Here is a 14,599-nt window from a genome sequence, read left to right as displayed (position 1 = left end):
ACTGGAAGGAGAGTGATCACTTAAGATAAGCCATCACCAGCAGCGGGGGGGGGGGGGGGAGGAGGAAAACCTTTCATGGTGACAAGCAAGGTAGGCTAATTCCAGCAGTTAACAAGAATATCAGAGGAACAGTGGGGGGTAGGGTGGGGGGGAGAAATACCATGGGGAAATAGTTTTACTTTGTGTAATGACTCACAAAGTAAAACTATTTCCCCATGGTATTTCTCCCCCCCACCCTAACCCCCACTGTTCCTCTGATATTCTTGTTAACTGCTGGAATTAGCCTACCTTGCTTGTCACCATGAAAGGTTTTCCTCCTTCCCCCTCCCCCCCTGCTGCTGGTGATGGCTTATCTTAAGTGATCACTCTCCTTACAGTGTGTATGATAAACCCATGTTTCATGTTCTCTGTGTGTGTATATACATCTCTCCTCTGTTTTTTCCACCAAATGCATCCGATGAAGTGAGCTGTAGCTCACGAAAGCTTATGCTCTAATAAATTTGTTAGTCTCTAAGGTGCCACCGGTACTCCTTTTCTTTTTGTGAATACAGACTAACACGGCTGCTACTCTGAAACCTATCACTTCAACAGTCTCTGAATCCAAGTGCTTAAGTGACTTCCACCAGTTCACTGGTGTTACTTTCTTTAAAACTTCAGCAGCAAACATATATTTCTTGAATGGTTCTTATTCCCAAACTGGGTCTCTTTTACAGCCTGCTGCCATGATAGGTTTTCCCTTCTAGTGAGAGAATGGTATGGTAGATCTCAAAATCAATGAAGGCTATACCCAGAAAGACCTCAAGACTTCTGGAATATGGGCTCAAGTAGTTTCACTTTTGTTTCTACTGCCTGTCCCTCCCTTCTCACATTTATCTCCAGACTTTTTCTCCTTTTCCAGGTCTATTCTGCCCCCCAACAGTCTTCTATTCATTGAACTTTTTGAAACTTTGCACTTTTAGAGAGAGGTAAGGGATTGACTCTGTGTACACAAATTTGCAGAGGGACAATAAGGTTGAGGTCTGCTGTTTCTCATATCTCTCTATCTATCCATCTATCTACCAACCAACCAACATTTGTGCTGTTAACAAGCATGTTATTTCTGGAGACCCAAATCCACAGTTTGAGAACTGCAAAACTAAGCATCTCTGATGGTATCTTCTCGACTGAGCATTTAGTCCCATTGGGTAGATTGAAAGATTAACCTAAATAATCTATACAGAAGCCCCTGGAACCCCATAAGATTGGGCCCCTAATCCATGAACTATTGGAACTCATTTTCAAAACTTTTCTTAAATATTACATGAATATTTTGTCTCATACTATGGAATTAGAATTTATAATCCCTATTCCATGATGAGGTATCTTTGAGCTATAATACATCTTAATTAAAACTATCTTTAGATAAGTTTTTTCCTCAAAAAGCATTTTATCAAAAAAATGGGATTTTTTTTAAAATCATTGATTTTTATCCACCCTGCATATTAGTGTATTCTGACTAAACTCCTTCACGGCAGGTATTAACGTATTAAGTAAAGGTAGTCTTTTTTTCCCTCTGTGGAAAGTGAGGACTTTTCACACAGTATAGCTACTAAATTATAAGACAATTTACTTGCATCTTCCAGGGAGCATTAAAATGTAAGCAAAACAATGTTTCAAAATTTAGCAACTGGTATTAATAGCTTTATTAAGCAATGGTGTGTAATAATATGGTTTGTCCTGAAGATTTACAAAATGGAGTTTAATATAGCAGTATAGGATTTGCCATAGTGGATGTTATCACTAGTCTTTCCAGTCCGGTATTACCAGGTTGCTACTTCAAGTTATAAAACACAAATCTCTGTGTGTATGTGTGGTGGGAGGAAGGAAGAGTTGACCTTAACTTCACCAGTTCCTGACTTGAGCGCTTTACTTTGAAACTGAGAGAGAGACAGTGGGGAGGTAATATCTTTTATTGGACCAACTTCTGTTGGTGTAGAAGATGCAAGCTTTTGAGCTACACAGAGTTCTTCAGCTCTTTTTAGCTCAAAAAGCATGTACTCTCCACCAACAGTAGTTGGTCCAATAAAAAGTTACCTCATCTACCTTGTCTTTCTCTCATCCTGCGACCAACTACAATAACACTGCAGACTTGCTTTGGAACTGTAATATTCCCAATTAGTTTTTGTGTGTGAAACTTTAGGAATAATATAACAGATAAGTATTAACTTCATTAGAGTTGCTCCTGCTTACCTTAGGGTCTATATTTGACTCAGCTAGCTTGATGTTAAAATATGTGGCATAAGGCATGTTTTACGGGAGGCAGCATGTGGATGAAGCAATTGGACTGAGAGTTGGGAGACCTGGGTTCTGTTTTTATCTCTGCCGCTCACCTGCTGTGTGACCTTGACCTTGGGCAAGTCAGTTCACTGTGCCTCTGTTTTCCCTTGCGCCCTGTGTCTTATCTAGTTAGTTTGTAAACTCTTTGGGGTCTGTCGCTGCGGGTACAGTGTGTAGCACAACAGGGATCTTGGCTGTGGCCTCTAGGCTCTACAGTAATACAAATATTTCCACGTTAAGAGTTAGTCATGTAGATGAATGGGGCTGGGGTTTGAGGATCTCTGGTATTATTAATAAAATGTATTGTTTTGTATTGTATAGTTGTGTAAACCACTTCTTTCCATGTACTTGAAACTGCACACACAACACTGTACAGATGTTACATTAATCCATTGTGTATTTCACTTTTCTAGAATATGAACACATTTTTAGCTATGTCTGGCTGAATCCCTTTTTATGAATGTAATCTGAATCTTTGTGAGAAAATTTGCAGATCTCCCTTTCTTGTAGGAAAAAGGGGAAAAATTGGATATTTTTGTATATGGGTTAAAATATCTTGTTTGTAGAAATGTGTGCAGTTTAACCTTTTTGATAACTCTCTCCTGAAGTAATGTGATAATTAGTACCCACAGGTCAAAAAGGGCATTTTTTCTCGTATGTACTGATAGTAATGACTAATCTAGCTTGTATGTGTATTTCTTCCTCCCAGTATGTCTTCCAGCTAAAATCTGGTGTCTGTGTTCTGGCTATTTTAGTCTTAGTAATATTGAAAACATTGACACTAACGTCTGCTTGATATGAAAGGGATATTTACACCTGTATTTTTTTCAGTTTTAGTTGCATACTCAACCTGTCCCTGTTTAAATTTTCTTACTGAGTTTCTTGCTTTGAGTGAAGGCTATTTTATCAGTGTAGACCAGGGGTCAGCAACCTTTCAGAAGTGGTATGCCGAGTCTTCATTTATTCACTCTAATTGAAGGTTTCGCATGCCAGTAATACATTTTAACGTTTTTAGAAGGTCTCTCTCTATAAGTCTATATTATGTGACTAAACTACTGTTGTATGTAAAATAAACAAGGTTTTAAAAACGTTTAAGAACTTCATTTAAAATTAAATTAAAATGCACATCTTATTAGTTTAGTGCAGTGGTTCTTAACCTGGGGTGCACGATGCCCTTTCTGGGGGTGCAAGACATGCGAGATTTTTTTTAGAAGGTAAATCATCAAAAACACAAATTAAGCACAGGCACATAAGTACAACTACTTTGTTTCATCAAATGTATGTATTTATTAACATTATACATTTTTTAACGATTATTGTAATATACAAAGTTTTTTAAAGTTTTTAAGCTAATTATAGTGTAATTTTTGATAAGGGGTAAGAGAACATATTTTGAGAACTCCAGCCCATCAGCGGGCTGAGCGGCGCCAGGTGTAGTGTATTAAATTACTTCCCATAGGAATGTGCTACTTATGGTGTACTACTTACTGCCAGTCCTGATGCTCTGAGCGGCGTGGTTAGGGGACGGGGAACAGGGGTGGTTGGATAGTTGTGAGAGTCCTGGCGGGCCAGTCGGGGGTTGGAGGTGTGGATAGGGGTAGGTGCAGACAGAGAGCACGGGGGCTTGGATGGGGGGGTGGGGTCCCAGGGCGTGATTGGGGCGGGGGTCCTAGGAGGGGGTGGTCAGGGGACCAGGAGTGGGGGGGGGGGATTGGATGGGTCGGATGGGTCAGGGGTTATGAGGGGGGCAGTCGGGGGCGGGAAGTGGGCTGGCTGTTTGGGGAGGCACAGCCTTCCCTGCGCTGGTGTAGTGTATTAAATTTCTCCCCGTAGGAATGTGCTACTTGTGGAGCATCAGGACTGGCAGCCATAAGCAGTACACCGTAAGTAGCACGTTCCTACGGGGAGACATGTAATACAATACACCGGTGGACAGAACCCCAGACTGGTGGCGGCCTGAGCAGCTCAGCCCACCGCCGGTCTGGGGTTCTGTCCGCCAGCTCCTGTCAGCCGGGGTCCCGGCCTCCAGCCCCACTCAGCCTGCTGCAGGCCTGGGGTTCCGTTCACCGAGGCTGGCAGCGGGCTGAGTGGGGGCGGCGGCCGGGACCTCGGCTGACAGCAGCGTGCCAGTAAAAATCGGCTTGCGTGCTGCCTTTGGCACGCGTGCCGCTGGTTGCCAACCCCTGGTGTAGACAAACTTCAGTGTGTGGCTTTACATTTCAGACAACTCAATGGATTCTATTGAAATCCGTACATTAGGTGGATTTATATTGCTTCTCTTTTGAATGAAGTTTTATTAATGTCTGTGTGCATTGGCCTCATTTCTGTGTTTGTCTTAGCAAACTAAAGATGGTGGTTTATCTCTTGTGAATTTCATTTAGTCTCTTGGTACAGATCTGATAGGCAGAAATAGTCAAGAGTCCTTCCATCTGCATTCGGTAGCTGAATAACTGTCATGAGGAGAATCCTTCAGGGTTATACATATCATGAAAGTGTTTGAATAAGACATAAAGGAAATTGAGAAATTAGATATTCTCATCACCCCACCCCCAAGATTACTCCTGACATTACAGGTAAACTCTCTGCAGAATTGCATATTCCATTCCTATTTGTACAAAAGGTGACAAAATTATTAGAAAAGGAGTACTTGTGGCACCTTGGAGACTACCAAATTTATTTGAGCATAAGCTTTTGTGAGCTACAGCTCACTTCATTGGATGCATTCAGTGGAAAAAGTAGCTCACAAAAGCTTATGCTCAAATAAATTTGTTAGTCTCTAAGATGCCACAAGTACTCCTTTTCTTTTTGCGAATACAGACTAAAACGGCTGCTACTCTGAAACCTAAAATTATTAGAAAACAGAGGAAAAAGTGGCCCACTGTGATAGGCAGCAATATTAGGTGGATGAAATTTTGGGGGCCTCAGTTAAAAAAAGAAACCACGACCAACAAAAAGCCTTGGCTATCCCTTTTAAGAAATCTGTTCAAGTTGGTGGTCCCTGCAGCTGCTTTTTGCAAAGAGCAATAACTAATAAACAGGTTTTACTTTTTTGCTGCAGTTGCAATTATACTGTTTACAATGGGGAAGGTGATTTTTGTTGAAGTTGCAAGTATATTGCACTTTGTATTTGTTCATTGGTGAGATGCTAATTCACTAAGGCCTCTTAAAAGAATCCTAAATTTTCTATGAAAATAATGGTTTTCTATGAAACCAACTAATCATGCATTAAAAATGTTCTTTCTTTATCAATGACAATATTTAACTTTTATCTCAAAGACTGTTCTCGTATTCTCCAAATGTTAAGGTCAAGTAAAATATTAATTTCATAGGAATGGGGAAGCAGATGAGTTGTGTATCTTTTAGCGTTTGCTTTATGAAGTGCCCAAGAACTTGATTTATTGCTAGTGCCAAAATAGCTGTAAAAATGAAATTAAACTCTTGGCACATTTTTATTTTAAGTAAAGCAAATTAACACAAGATGGTCCTTCCCCCAAGCCCTTCTTTGCTATTTTTAATAGGATAAAATGAAAGTCACTCAAAATACTAGGTTTCAGAGTAGCAAAAAGTGGAATAGCTGGACCAGGGAGGCAAAATGTTTCTAAACTTACCATTGGGTCAAAAAAGGTACCATGTTAATGACTGGACACAGCACTGTTTTGCTGACTCATATCAAACAAAGCTATTTAATTAGCAATTGAAATTGCATAATTATTTCAAGATATGAATATGTAAAGTATCTGAATACTAGAGTTTGCACTGTGTAGCAATCTTATAATTTGCTATAGAAGTACAAATTATCAAATGAAGTCTTTTTTAATTTTGTTGAAGAGCTAAGAACACCTTTGTTTCTGTTGTACCTAATTCAGTGTGCTCACTTATTAATATAGCAAACAATTCCATATTTTTCAAAGTGTTTGTTCCTCTTTAGATCCCTTTATTCTATTCTGTCTACTGCAGGTTTACCAGTTGTGCCTGTAACATATGCCACTTTCTGTTGCTACTGCAGCACATCCTTCAAACTGGGAGAATTAGGCTATAATCAAATAGAGTTCCCATTACATGCCAGAGCATATACATATAGTGCAAACTCACTCATTTCCAAAAAGAAAAGGAGTACTTGTGGCACCTTAGAGACTAACAAATTTATTAGAACATAAGCTTTCGTGAGCTACAGCTCACTTCATCGGATGCATTCACTCATTTCCAGTGTTTGGTTTTATTGGTAACTCAAAAATAAATAAAACATAAGCCTCAACCTCAGCTTTCCCCCCAAACTTTGGATTCCCTGCAGACCACTTTGTATTGAGAGAGACTTCAAATCCCACTTGTATCTTGGGCTTTGTCTTCACTACAAAAAGAAATGTTTTTTTCCTAGTGCAGATATGGCCAATGTTGGGGATAATTCAGTCTACCCGCTAGTATGATTGAGCATCATATACACTTGACTTTTATGCTGGGGTTCAAGCACCTGGTGACTCAACAGAGGAAGCTCTGCTCTTGGCCGGTTTCAGGGCATAGCATTGACTGTTTGGTTTCCTCTCCGTTAAAATAGGTGCTTCAGTCTAGGGCACATTCTTGAGTGCAAGATGTGTGGTTTCTTATGCACCTGATGAAAATCAAGCAATCATTAAGGGTCTTTTCAAAGGCTACTTCACTTTGAAATACTCTTTTTTCTAAAGCGTAGCGGAGCAATGCTAGTTTTTTATATGAATCCTCCTCCAAGGGTCTTGGACTTAATTATGCTGTGGTTGCTCTTACTTAGTATTTGAGCTATGAATGTTGAAATTAGTTTTCCAAACCGTGTCCATTTGTGACACTGCCAGTTTATTTGTAGGTAGTTGAAGTTGCTTGTTGCTGCTGTTTTTATTACTTACCTCTTTTTGTTTTTTTCTTAATGTTGGGCACCCAATAGCCTTTTCCTGATCAGATGGCCAGTTATGTAATCCTATTAATATACTTGTGTTCCTCTGATTTAGGATTAGTATCCATACAGACTCTGATGTATCCATCCTCACCACTCAGAATTGTCTCATATTCTATGGAATTTCTTAGTATAGTACTATTCCCTCCTCTAACCTAATCGGTACTTCATGTGTGGTTTATATCCAGGTATTGCAATATCTTTTATTTTTTTTTATGCCTACTGTTATCATTCTGAATGTTCTTGTTATCCATATAAATATCCAAGTCTTTTCTGCATGGTGCTAAGCTCTTGGCTTCATTGATATCTTGTGGCAAAACTTCACTAGTTTTTTCCCCAGTTATGGAGGGAGTGGAGTTCAGATGTTTAGATAGGGACTCCTTTGCCAAGCTGAGGAGACTCCTCTAGGAGCAGTGTAACCTCTATTTCCTATCCAGATGCTGCTACTGAGCTCTGTTCCTTCTGGTGTTTGTCTGATGATAGATCAAAATTCTTTTCCTATGAGTGGGATTTAAATAAATGTAAAGGATTGCACTATGCTGATGCCTTTTATTTGAAGTCTGTTTTTAACTCTTATTAGAGAGACAAAGTAGGTCAGGTGTGTGTTGGTGTTTTGTTTATCTTTATTGGACCAACTTCTGTTGGAGAAAGACAAGCTTTCAAACTTGCACAGAGCTTTTCTTCAGGTCTGGTCTTATGGCCAACTTAATTTTCTGCAATACTTAATCTATAGTAGTTTTTATCTTAATTCTTCCAAGAATAAATAATGAGACAGCTTAAAAAAATCTGTAATAATTAAACTTGTGGTCACTGATCTTATTTGCGGAGAATTGTATTCTTGAAAGGACGTATTCTTTTGTACTGTTCTTTCACTGTTATAAAGTTGTACGTTTATTACTGACTTAGAAAAGTTATCTTCCTAAATTGAACCTTAATTCTGCCTTCATTCAAAATGGCATGATAGTAATTTGAAGAATGATGGTAATGTTAAGCTTGTAATCAGTGTGTTAATTCTCACCCACGCCTTTTGTTACTGATAGTGCAGTTTCTTGTACAAGTCTGGAGAACCATTACTGGAGAACATTTTTAAAAGTACAATACTTGTTCCGCCAGTGTGGTAACATTTGCCTTCTGGAATCGGTGTTTTTTGAGTATTTAAACTGGTTTTATTAGTAATTTGTAAAACATTGCAATGATTTTTTTTAAATTTGAAAATCAAAGGATATAATTAATCTTAATGCAATTGACATAGTAAACATACAGCGTAAATATCTGAATGTCCGCTCACTTGAGTAATGCATTGTAAAGCTTAAATGGATCTCTGCCAATTTGAAATCTAATCATCTTCAAAAAAGTTAAAAAGGTTTTGCATTCATCAAGCTTACACTTGAGTTCCTCTGACAGTATTTTGGATTTACAATTACATTTTCCTATAATTTAAAACAAATCCTTCCTCTGTGCTATGTGAAATATGCTCCCAAGCAGCAGAAACTGTGACTGATAAACACACAGTGCTGTCAAATATACAAAGTAAACAAACTGTTTTCCCTCTGATCTGCTTAGCTTTGCAGGTCACCTTGAATGCTTCATTCTGCTGCCCCTCTTCAGTGGCTCCCAGCTAAATATAGAACCCAGTTCAAGGTGTCTGCCCTGATATTCAGAGCCCCCTATGAATTTGTCCCTGGATACCTTAGAAATAGTGTGATTAGTTTATAGGAAATTCTCACGCTCCATGACCATGAGTTCCCACAACTGACACCTCCTCATCTATTGTTGGGAGTGGACTACATCCACCCTGATCGAATTGGCCCTGTCAGCACTGGTTCTCCACTTGTGAGGTAACTCCCTTCTCTTCTTGTGTCAGTATATTTCTCTGCATCTGTAACTTTTACTCCATGCATCTGAAGAAGTGAGGTTTTTACCCACGAAAGCTTATGCTCAAATAAATCTGTTAGCCTTTAAGGTGCCACGGGACTCCTTGTTGTTTTCACAACAGCTATGTTACTGTAGAACATGGAAATTGTTAACCAACAGAGGGAGGCTCATGAGTGCAGGAGACTGAACTTTTGAAGGACCTGGAATTTACTCCCATGAGGTGGACCTGACTCTGGAACTTGATCCTGTGAGATAATTACTATAGACCTCACAACAAAACTAAATTCACAACTAATTTCTTTGGCTTAGCTTTCTCTCGTTGTCAATGTGCATGCTTGTGATGAAACAACCTGTAAAGTAATCAAAGTATAGTAATAGTCATGCTCTTTTTATTGTATATTCTAATGCTTTTTTTACTTTTGATATTTATATTGCTTATTTTAAATAGTGTGAATTTCCAGCAGTTAATCTTACCTTAGTCTTGAGATAAGGAGCAAAAATGGGTTTTGTCATGTAAATGCACTAGGGACCTTGAAAACACCTTCAGTTGACTTCAAAACTTTGGACAATTTTGTTGATGTTTTTATTCACAAAAGAACAATTAAAGCTACAACTAATTTTTTTTTTTAATTTTCTTCTTTTTAGGTGGTTGTTTCCTGTATCTTGCACCTTTATCTTGAAGGGAGGAAATGATCTTAGCAGAACTTGTTTCAAACTGATCACTGATACGGAGTCTTCAAGGGCCAGAAACTTGCACTGGGGGAAAAAATTAATCTCTTTGAAGGTTTTTTGAAGTTTTCCTTATTAAAAGGGGAAAAAAATGACGACTTCGTCTATTAGACGGCAAATGAAAAACATTGTGAACAATTATTCAGAGGCTGAAATAAAAGTTCGGGAAGCAACTTCCAATGATCCCTGGGGTCCTTCTAGTTCCTTAATGACTGAAATAGCAGATCTGACTTACAATGTGGTAGCCTTTTCTGAAATTATGAGCATGATCTGGAAACGGCTGAATGACCATGGCAAAAACTGGCGGCATGTGTATAAGGCCCTTACTCTGTTAGATTACCTGATTAAAACTGGCTCTGAGAGGGTGGCACAGCAATGTAAAGAGAATATTTTTGCTATTCAAACACTGAAGGACTTCCAGTATATCGATCGAGATGGTAAGGACCAGGGCATCAATGTACGGGAGAAGTCCAAGCAGCTGGTCTCTCTTCTGAAGGATGATGAGCGACTCAAGACAGAGAGGGCCCAAGCCCTGAAGACCAAAGAGCGTATGGCTCAGGTGGCCACTGGAGTTGGTAGTAACCAGATCACATTTGGCCGAGGTTCCAGTCAGCCTAATCTATCCACTAGCTATTCAGAGCAAGAATATGGCAAATCTGGAGGCTCTCCTGCATCTTACCATGGCTGTAAGTACAAATCAATTCCATGTAAAAATGAGGGTCGTTTTGTTCTGTAAATCTACATCTTTTTCAGAGCTTTCAGATAATGATTTGCAGTTAGATGAGAGAGTAAGTGGAGCTTTCTAGAATATTAGCGTACAGATCACAAGGGGTTTTTGCAGTGTCTGAAACTCTGTAGGTCTTCGGGAAGTACTAATGCCTTTACAAATTATTAGGCTTAATTGCTAGTTGGGGAGAGGGTGAATATGTTGATTTAAATTGATTTATAAAACAATTTTACTTCCCTTGTTCCAAAGGTGGTGAAATCCAGCCATTTCCATGAATGGATTCCAATGGTTAATATGACATGTCTGACTGGGGCAGAGCAGCAAAGGGGATTCTTTCAGTTAATATTCTGCATATGTTTCCAATTTTGAGAGGGGTGTGTGTGTGTGTGAGAGATGAAAAGTTTTTTTTACACTTCATCCTTTTAGGTTTCTTTTCAGAATTCTACTTGAATAAAATCAGCACAGGGAATTCCCTTGCATTCATCAGTTTGACCAGACTTCCTTTTATTTTGTTGCTATTTTATTTTAGTATGAGCATGACACTTAGTTTATTTCATTGCTCAACAGTTCTTTTAAACAAATACTGTTGTAACAGTTCAATACTTCAGTGCTTAATTCTCCACCATACACATTTATAATATCAACTGTTATACAAACATCAGTACAAAATACTGTTTCATTTTAAAAATTAACGAGAATACAGTGCCAAAGGAATGGGTTCTTTGTATGCTGCTTGGGCCCACTTGTGTTATGAAGTCTGGTTTGGCACTTCTTAGCATAAGTAATGATCTGCTGAAGGCGTCTTTGCCTGAAATCTCAGTGGTTTTGGTATAACGCTAAAGGAAAACTTTTTTTTTAAATGAACAGTTATAGTATCTGAAGTGCTGTAACAGAGTCAATGGTGAATTGAATAAGTGTCAGTTATAACAATAATCTTTCATTTGTCGGGCCCTTCATCCTAAATTATTACCGCCTCTCAAGTTATAAATACAGGAATTGCCTTAACTGCCAATGACGTGCCACCTGCTTGTTGTGCAGAAGGCAGCAGCATTTTAGCAGCACATAGGGTGACCAGATGTCCTAATTTTATAGGGAGAGTCCCAATATTTGGGGCTTTTTCTTATATAGGCTCCTATTACACCCCTACCCCCATCCTGATTTTTCACACTTGCTGTCTGGTCACCCTAGCAGCACATAGCAATATTACGCAGCAGTTTAGGATAGGCAATGAAAAATACTTTTATCTATTTAAAGTTACAGAGAAAAGCACATTAAGTGTCATTATCCCAACTGGAATTTTATCAGGCACCAACACTAATACTTTTTTCTTGTGAAAAATGCCATGGGATCTTAAATGATCCCAAGTACTCAGAGCCTCTGTTTTACCTCTTATTAAAAAAAAAAACATGGAACATCCAACCACTGAGTACGTCTTTTTATCATGCTGGGACGTTATTTCAGTATTGACTGTGACAGAAGAGCATCTTCATTGTGTCACAAGGATATTAGGTTTTCTTTTGAGCTCTCCCTTCAGAGTACTAACCTAATCGAAACATACTTGGCTAGGAGATTAGGATGAAATACCATGGTTCTTAACTTTAATTGATTTATTGAATTGATCCTCACCATGGTATGTTGTTAATGTCTTGGTCCTATTCTTCAACAAATGATACATTAGTTGGTATATTTAAACATTTTTATTTGCCATACTAAACCAGATACCAGAGGTTCAAACTTTCTTTTGCTATATTCATGCTGCAGGAGAAGATATCCTGCTGAATTCTTATTCCTTTTATGTTTTAGGAATTTTATTGTGTGCTAGATAGCAGAACCATGATCAGGTTATTTTTTCAAAACAAAATATTAGTGTTCTGTGTATCATTATTTGCTTGTACTTGTGCACCCGAGTGTCTTATCCACATCTGTATTTGCAGAACCACTTGTGCAGCAAGGATTTTTTGAGCTTCTCAGACGCCCTCAAGTAAGGAAGCTTTAGAAGCTCCGGAGCTTCTGGCTATAGCATCCCCAACACGTTAATGCTAATGACCAAACATTTTGCTCGGTATTAAAAATATTCTTTGAAACAATCCAAACAACAAATTCATAACATTTTATTGAGCTTAATAGACCAAAGCAACATCTACAGATGAAAAGAGAACCAGAAACTATTTCACAGCAGCAGTGTCCATTACTAGGGGGAGTGGGAGATTGTGTGGTGGCGCACAGAGTATTACATTGTGGGGGGGAAAAAAAAAACTTAAAAAGAAAAGGAGTACTTGTGGCACCTTAGAGACTAACAAATTTATTTGAGCATAAGCTTTCGTGAGCTACAGCTCACTGCATCCGATGAAGTGAGCTGTAGCTCATGAAAGCTTATGCTCAAATAAATTTTAGTCTCTAAGGTGCCACAAGTACTCCTTTTTCTTTTTTCGAATACAGACTAACACGGCTGCTACTCTGAAACCAGAAATTTAAAGTCTTCCCTATTAGTGTAGAATTAATTTAAGCTTTAAAATAAATAAATAAATACAAGATAATGGAAAATCCTGGTTTCCATCTATAGACCATTCAAAGGAAGATGAGTCATGTCTATCGTGTTTATCCTTTCTTCTCGTATGGTCTGAGCATGTAGCTCTAGTAAACTACATTACATTGAAAGAGTAAACGTTTCACTTTGCAAGCCATTGGGAAATATCCTTATAAGTCAGGGGTGGGCAAACTATGGCCCGGGGGCTGAATCCGGCCCGTCAGACGTTCTAATCTGGCCCTCAAACTCCTGCCAGGGAGCGGGGTCCTGGACTTGCCCCGCTCCATGTGTGCCATGGCTCTGCGCGGCTCCTATGTGTCCCACCTCTGGCTCCTACGTGTGGGGCAGCCAGGGGGCTCCGCATGCAGCCCCCGCCCCAAGCGCCGTCCCCGCAGCTCTCATTGGCTAGCAACTGTGTGCCTGTAGACGGGGCAGTGCACAGAGCCACCTGGCCATGCCCCTGCATAGGAGCCAGACTGGGGACATGCTGCTGCTTCCGGGAGCTGCTTGAGGTAAGTGCTGCCTGGAGCCTGCACCCCTGACCCCCTCCAGTGCCGCAACCCCCTACCCCCTGCCCTGATCCCCCTCCTGCCCTCTGAACCCCTTGGTCTGAGCCCAGAGCTTCCTCCTTCACCCCAAACCCTCATCCACTGAGGCCCCTCCCCCCTCAGCCAGAGCCCTCTCCCCACCCCTATGTTCCAGCCCGAAGCCGTTTCCCACACACTGAACTGCTCATTTCCCACCACAGAGCCTGCACCCCAAGCTGGAGACCTCACCCCGTTCCACACCCTAACCCCCAATTTCATGAGCATTCATGGCCCGCCATACAATTTCCATACCCAGATGTGGCCCTCAGGCCAAAAAGTTTGTCCAACCCTGCCCTATAGTTCAATGCAAGGTCACCTCAACAAAGCCAATTAATCTATGGGGTGGATTTTTATATGGTTCCAAACTTCTGCTTAAGGCCACCATAGCTATCTAGGTGCAGGTAGACAGATAACTACATCACTTCTTCATATATTTATTACTAGTATTTTCTGTTTTATTGCTATTCAAAATATTTTGTACTTTTGAAGTTTGGATGTTTGTTCTTGTATCTAGCTGTGTTAATGTAAATATACATTTGGGATTGAATAATTGGCTTGGAGAATTTGTAGATAATATTTTGCTTCATTCTTGCTAGACAGCTTATAGGAATTCTGGATAATACCTCTGAATTTTTAATCAAATGCTTTTTGTTTACATTCCTTTTACTTAAGATGACGTTTATTGTGATGTGGCTTGCACACTTATAATTCTGGTTTCGTGAGAGATGAGTTTCATGAAAGTAAACCTAAAAGACCTCACTTGACAGTTTTATATAGGAGTAGTCATGAAAACAGGGGCAGTGGGGTCTAGTGGACAGTGCACCAGACTTGGTGTTGGAAACCGGGGTTCTATTCTCAGTTCTGTCATTGACTTAATATGTGACACTGGGTTGGTCACTTAACCTCTGTGCCTCAGT

At 39.7% G+C, this 14,599-nt stretch overlaps 1 protein-coding gene across 5 annotated transcripts in view; it reads left to right on the top strand.

Moving 5' to 3' along the window:
• Positions 1-14,599, top strand: part of EPN2 (epsin 2) — a 78,000-nt gene that overhangs the window by 34,245 nt on the left and 29,156 nt on the right. For 4 of the 5 annotated variants that reach the window (XM_043493607.1, XM_038420021.2, XM_038420022.2 and 1 more), the window contains exon 2: positions 9,758-10,527. In XM_043493607.1, coding sequence (XP_043349542.1) covers positions 9,933-10,527 — 595 coding nt within the window. In that variant the 5' untranslated portion in view covers positions 9,758-9,932. Of the gene's footprint in view, positions 1-6,699; positions 9,076-9,757; positions 10,528-14,599 lie in introns of those variants that run through there. The other variant, XM_043493606.1, reaches the window with a different exon arrangement.

This window comes from Dermochelys coriacea, chromosome 10 (genome assembly GCF_009764565.3).
Source record: "Dermochelys coriacea isolate rDerCor1 chromosome 10, rDerCor1.pri.v4, whole genome shotgun sequence".
Lineage (NCBI taxonomy): Eukaryota > Metazoa > Chordata > Testudines > Dermochelyidae > Dermochelys > Dermochelys coriacea.
The sequence above is the reverse complement of the archived record's forward strand: the minus strand, read 5'-3'. Positions and strand labels throughout refer to the sequence as shown.